Source organism: Macrotis lagotis, chromosome 1 (genome assembly GCF_037893015.1).
Source record: "Macrotis lagotis isolate mMagLag1 chromosome 1, bilby.v1.9.chrom.fasta, whole genome shotgun sequence".
NCBI classification, from domain to species: domain Eukaryota; kingdom Metazoa; phylum Chordata; class Mammalia; order Peramelemorphia; family Peramelidae; genus Macrotis; species Macrotis lagotis.
Genome location: NC_133658.1, coordinates 596,665,947 through 596,667,591, shown reverse-complemented (window position 1 = coordinate 596,667,591; position 1,645 = coordinate 596,665,947). Strand labels below are relative to the sequence as shown.

At 41.5% G+C, this 1,645-nt stretch overlaps 1 protein-coding gene across 1 annotated transcript; it reads left to right on the top strand.

Moving 5' to 3' along the window:
- The first annotated feature begins 663 nt into the window (after positions 1-663).
- Positions 664-1,239, top strand: LOC141521776 (pancreatic progenitor cell differentiation and proliferation factor-like). Its single transcript, XM_074234670.1, has one exon. It carries the CDS (start codon positions 677-679, stop codon positions 1,103-1,105), a length of 429 nt encoding a protein of 142 aa, XP_074090771.1. The 5' UTR covers positions 664-676; the 3' UTR covers positions 1,106-1,239.
- Positions 1,240-1,645: the final 406 nt, after the last annotated feature.

The following is a 1,645-nucleotide window of genomic DNA, read 5'->3' as shown; positions in this document are numbered from 1 at the left end:
AACAAACTGTGGTATATGGATGCGATGGAACACTATTGTTCTTTTAAAAACCAGGACGGATGGGAATTGAAGGAAACCTGGAAGGATTTGCAAAAACTGATGTTGAGCTAAATTAGCAGAACCAGTAAAACGTTTTATATCCTAATAGCACTATGGGGGCGATGATCAACTTTGATGGACTTGCTCATTCCATCAGTGCAACAATCAGAGACAATTTGGGGCTATCTGTGATGGAGAATACCATCTGTATCCAAAGAAAGAATTGTGGATTTTAAATAAAGAACAAAGACTATTACCTTTAACTTAGGAAAAAAAACTGTTATCTTATTATGTAATTTTCCTTTCTCTTTTACTTTATTTTTCTTCCTTGAGGACATGATTTCGCTTGCATCACATTCAACCGAGATCAATGCATAGCATGGAAATAATGTAAAGACTTAACAGACTGCCTTCTGTGGGGGTGGGAGGAGGGAAGCAAGATTAGGGGAAAAATTGTAAAACTCAAAATAAATAAAATCTTTCTAACGAATGAATTGTGTATGCAACTAAAAATGTTAGAAAAAGAAAACCCAAAGAACTCTCGTATTTTCCGTTGCCGTGGAATTTCCTCCCGTGATTCCTTTACAAATGGGCTCTGTGGCCTAGCACCCCTTTCCGCCGAGCCAGGTCACCCGTGATGGTCCCCCGCAGCCCTCTGCCTGACAGGGGCTGCTCGGGAGCCACCACTAAGGTTTACATCATCACAAGAAGAACAAGCAACATGGCAGCAATCCCACCCAGCGGTTCACTTGTAGCAACCCATGATTACTACCGAAGGCTTCTGGGTTCCACTTCCAGCAACAGCTCCTGTGGAAGTGCTGAGTACTCTGGGGAAGTGATCCCCCACCATCCAGATCTTCCTAAATCAGACCCAGGCCATTGGTGGGCAAGTTTCTTCTTCGGAAAGTCAAATCATCCATTCATGACAACAGTATTGGAATCCCCAGAGAACTCAGGAACTTTCCAGGTTGCTCAAGGCACGATCACCTGTGTCCTGGCTCAGGAGGCCATGAGGAAGTGGCATGTCAGCGAGCCCAGTAAAACCAACACTGGGCCTTCTGCATGAGCAGCAGAACCCTCCTTGCTGCTCCCCCCGCTTCTGAAGTGTGCTAGGCATCAGAGCCCATTTCCCCCTCCCCTCCCCTCCCCTCCTCCTCCCCTTTCCTCTCCCACCTATTTCCTTAGAATAGACAGGCTGTTTAAGTGTAGAAGTAGTCGCAATGTGTGTGTGTGTGTGTGTGTGTTTTTTTAAAAAAGGAAAACAAAAGCAAAACACCAAAAATCAAATAAAAGAAACCACAGTTTTTTTTTTTACTATCTGAATCACCTATGTGCTTTCCAGCAGTCTCAGTAATTTCCTTTACTTTATTCTCAACAGAAACTAATAAACTTTGAGCAGCCTTTTTTAAAAAAAAGTAGAAAAAGAACAAATTAAAGATTCCCCCAATTAAATACTAAATTAGAAATTATGAAAATCAATGGAGAGATTAATAAATTTGAAAGAAAGTAAAGCATTGATCTCATAAATAAAACTAAGAATTGGCTTTATGAAAAAGCCAATAAACAGACAAACCTCTGGATAATCTGAAGATAACCAATGAGGAGG